Source organism: Helobdella robusta (genome assembly GCF_000326865.2).
Source record: "Helobdella robusta unplaced genomic scaffold HELROscaffold_15, whole genome shotgun sequence".
Taxonomy (NCBI): Eukaryota; Metazoa; Annelida; class Clitellata; order Rhynchobdellida; family Glossiphoniidae; genus Helobdella; species Helobdella robusta.
In genome coordinates this window covers 3,776,510-3,778,026 of record NW_008703839.1, presented here as the reverse complement: position 1 = coordinate 3,778,026, position 1,517 = coordinate 3,776,510, and the positions used below count along the sequence as shown (strand labels likewise).

The 1,517-nt window shown below is 34.5% G+C and overlaps 1 protein-coding gene across 1 annotated transcript; it reads left to right on the top strand.

Moving 5' to 3' along the window:
- Positions 1-431: 431 nt before the first annotated feature.
- HELRODRAFT_169536 (hypothetical protein) lies at positions 432-1,215 on the top strand (the record flags this gene model as incomplete). Its single annotated transcript, XM_009015330.1, has 2 exons — positions 432-434; positions 751-1,215. 2 exons carry the CDS (start codon positions 432-434, stop codon positions 1,213-1,215), a joined length of 468 nt encoding a protein of 155 aa, XP_009013578.1.
- Between the last annotated feature and the right edge of the window lie 302 nt (positions 1,216-1,517).

Genomic DNA, 1,517 nt, shown 5'->3' with positions numbered 1-1,517 from the left:
ATTCATACATACATATATATATATATATATATATATATATATATATATATATATATATATATATATATATATATATACACTAACTAAAGTGGATACGAACTTGAAAAATATAGTGTTAACATGTTTTATATTGAATAAAATTTGCCATATTTAAGAATATTATAAACATATGGTTCCATATTCAGTTCAAAAATATCTAATAGCACAAATAATCCATTTCAAAAAGATAACTTATTCATTTCTTTATAAATAAGATTATATCAGTGTTCATTTTTTGGTAATTGTTGTGGTTAGTGTATTTCATAATACAATACTATAGAAAATGTGACATTTAAAAATACGTGTGTTTTATTTATTGCACATGAAGTTAGGGGATGAATTAAACATCCTCATCCATTATTGAAAACAACCATATTGTTTTTCAATTCACCATGGTTGAAATATCAGTGAAATTTCATTCTCGTAATAAAACATTTGGGCCGAAAAAATTTCGAGAATGATTCAGATTAGACTGAAATATATAATTGAAACAGGCTATTTAAGCTAAGATAACTAAAGGTATTTAAGGATATTCGTTAGCCTTTTTAAATAGAAATGCAAAAATCAGTTTAAAATAATAAAAATTAAAGCATTGGCTTCCATCCTATTACTCTTGGTAATGCAAATTTTATTTCTTTCAAGTTATTATTCTTTATTTGACTCAAGCTGCAATTAATCATTTCCATAATGCTTTAACTTTTAGTTTAACAGGAGATCATATGGAAGGGTGAGGGTACAAGGTTTGTGGGGGCTAAAGGTGGAAGATATAAGTTGTGGTGGAAGGGGGATGATGGTACGGGAGGAGTTGGTGTGATGGTAAGAGAAGAGTTGGTGGAGAAGGTGTTGGAAGTGAGGCGGAGAAGCAATGGTGTAATTGTGGTGGTGATGGTGTTTGGAAAAGTAATAATGAGGGTGATATCAGGATATGCTCCGCAACAAAGTAGGAAGGAAGAGGAGAAGGATAGGTTTTATGATGATGTTTCTGACGAGATTGGGCAAGCGGGGTTGGATGAGTTTGTGGTGTTGTTGGGTGATTTGAATGGTCATGTGAAGGTGTACATGGGGGATGGGGATATGATATACGGAATGAGGAAGGGCGTAGAGTGTTGGAGTTGGCGGATGCACATAGTATGGTGGTGGGAAATACCTGGTTTACAAGGGAACCAGCGCGATTGATTACATATAGGTCAGGGGAGCATAGGTCGATGATAGACTATATATTGGTAAGGGCCAAACATAGGAAGTATGTGAAGAATGTGAAGGCGATACCTGGTATGCTGCAGCATAGTATGGTTGTGATGGATGTGACATCAAAAGAAATGGGAAGGAGGAAAAAGGATAAGTTTGTGGCAAAGAGAAAGACATGGAAGTTGCAGGATGCAGAGGTGAGGAAGGCATTTGAAGTGAAGGTGTTGAAAATTGGGAGAGTGGTAAGGATGGAGATGTTTGGGAGAGATATAGGAACTGTGTGTTGGCTA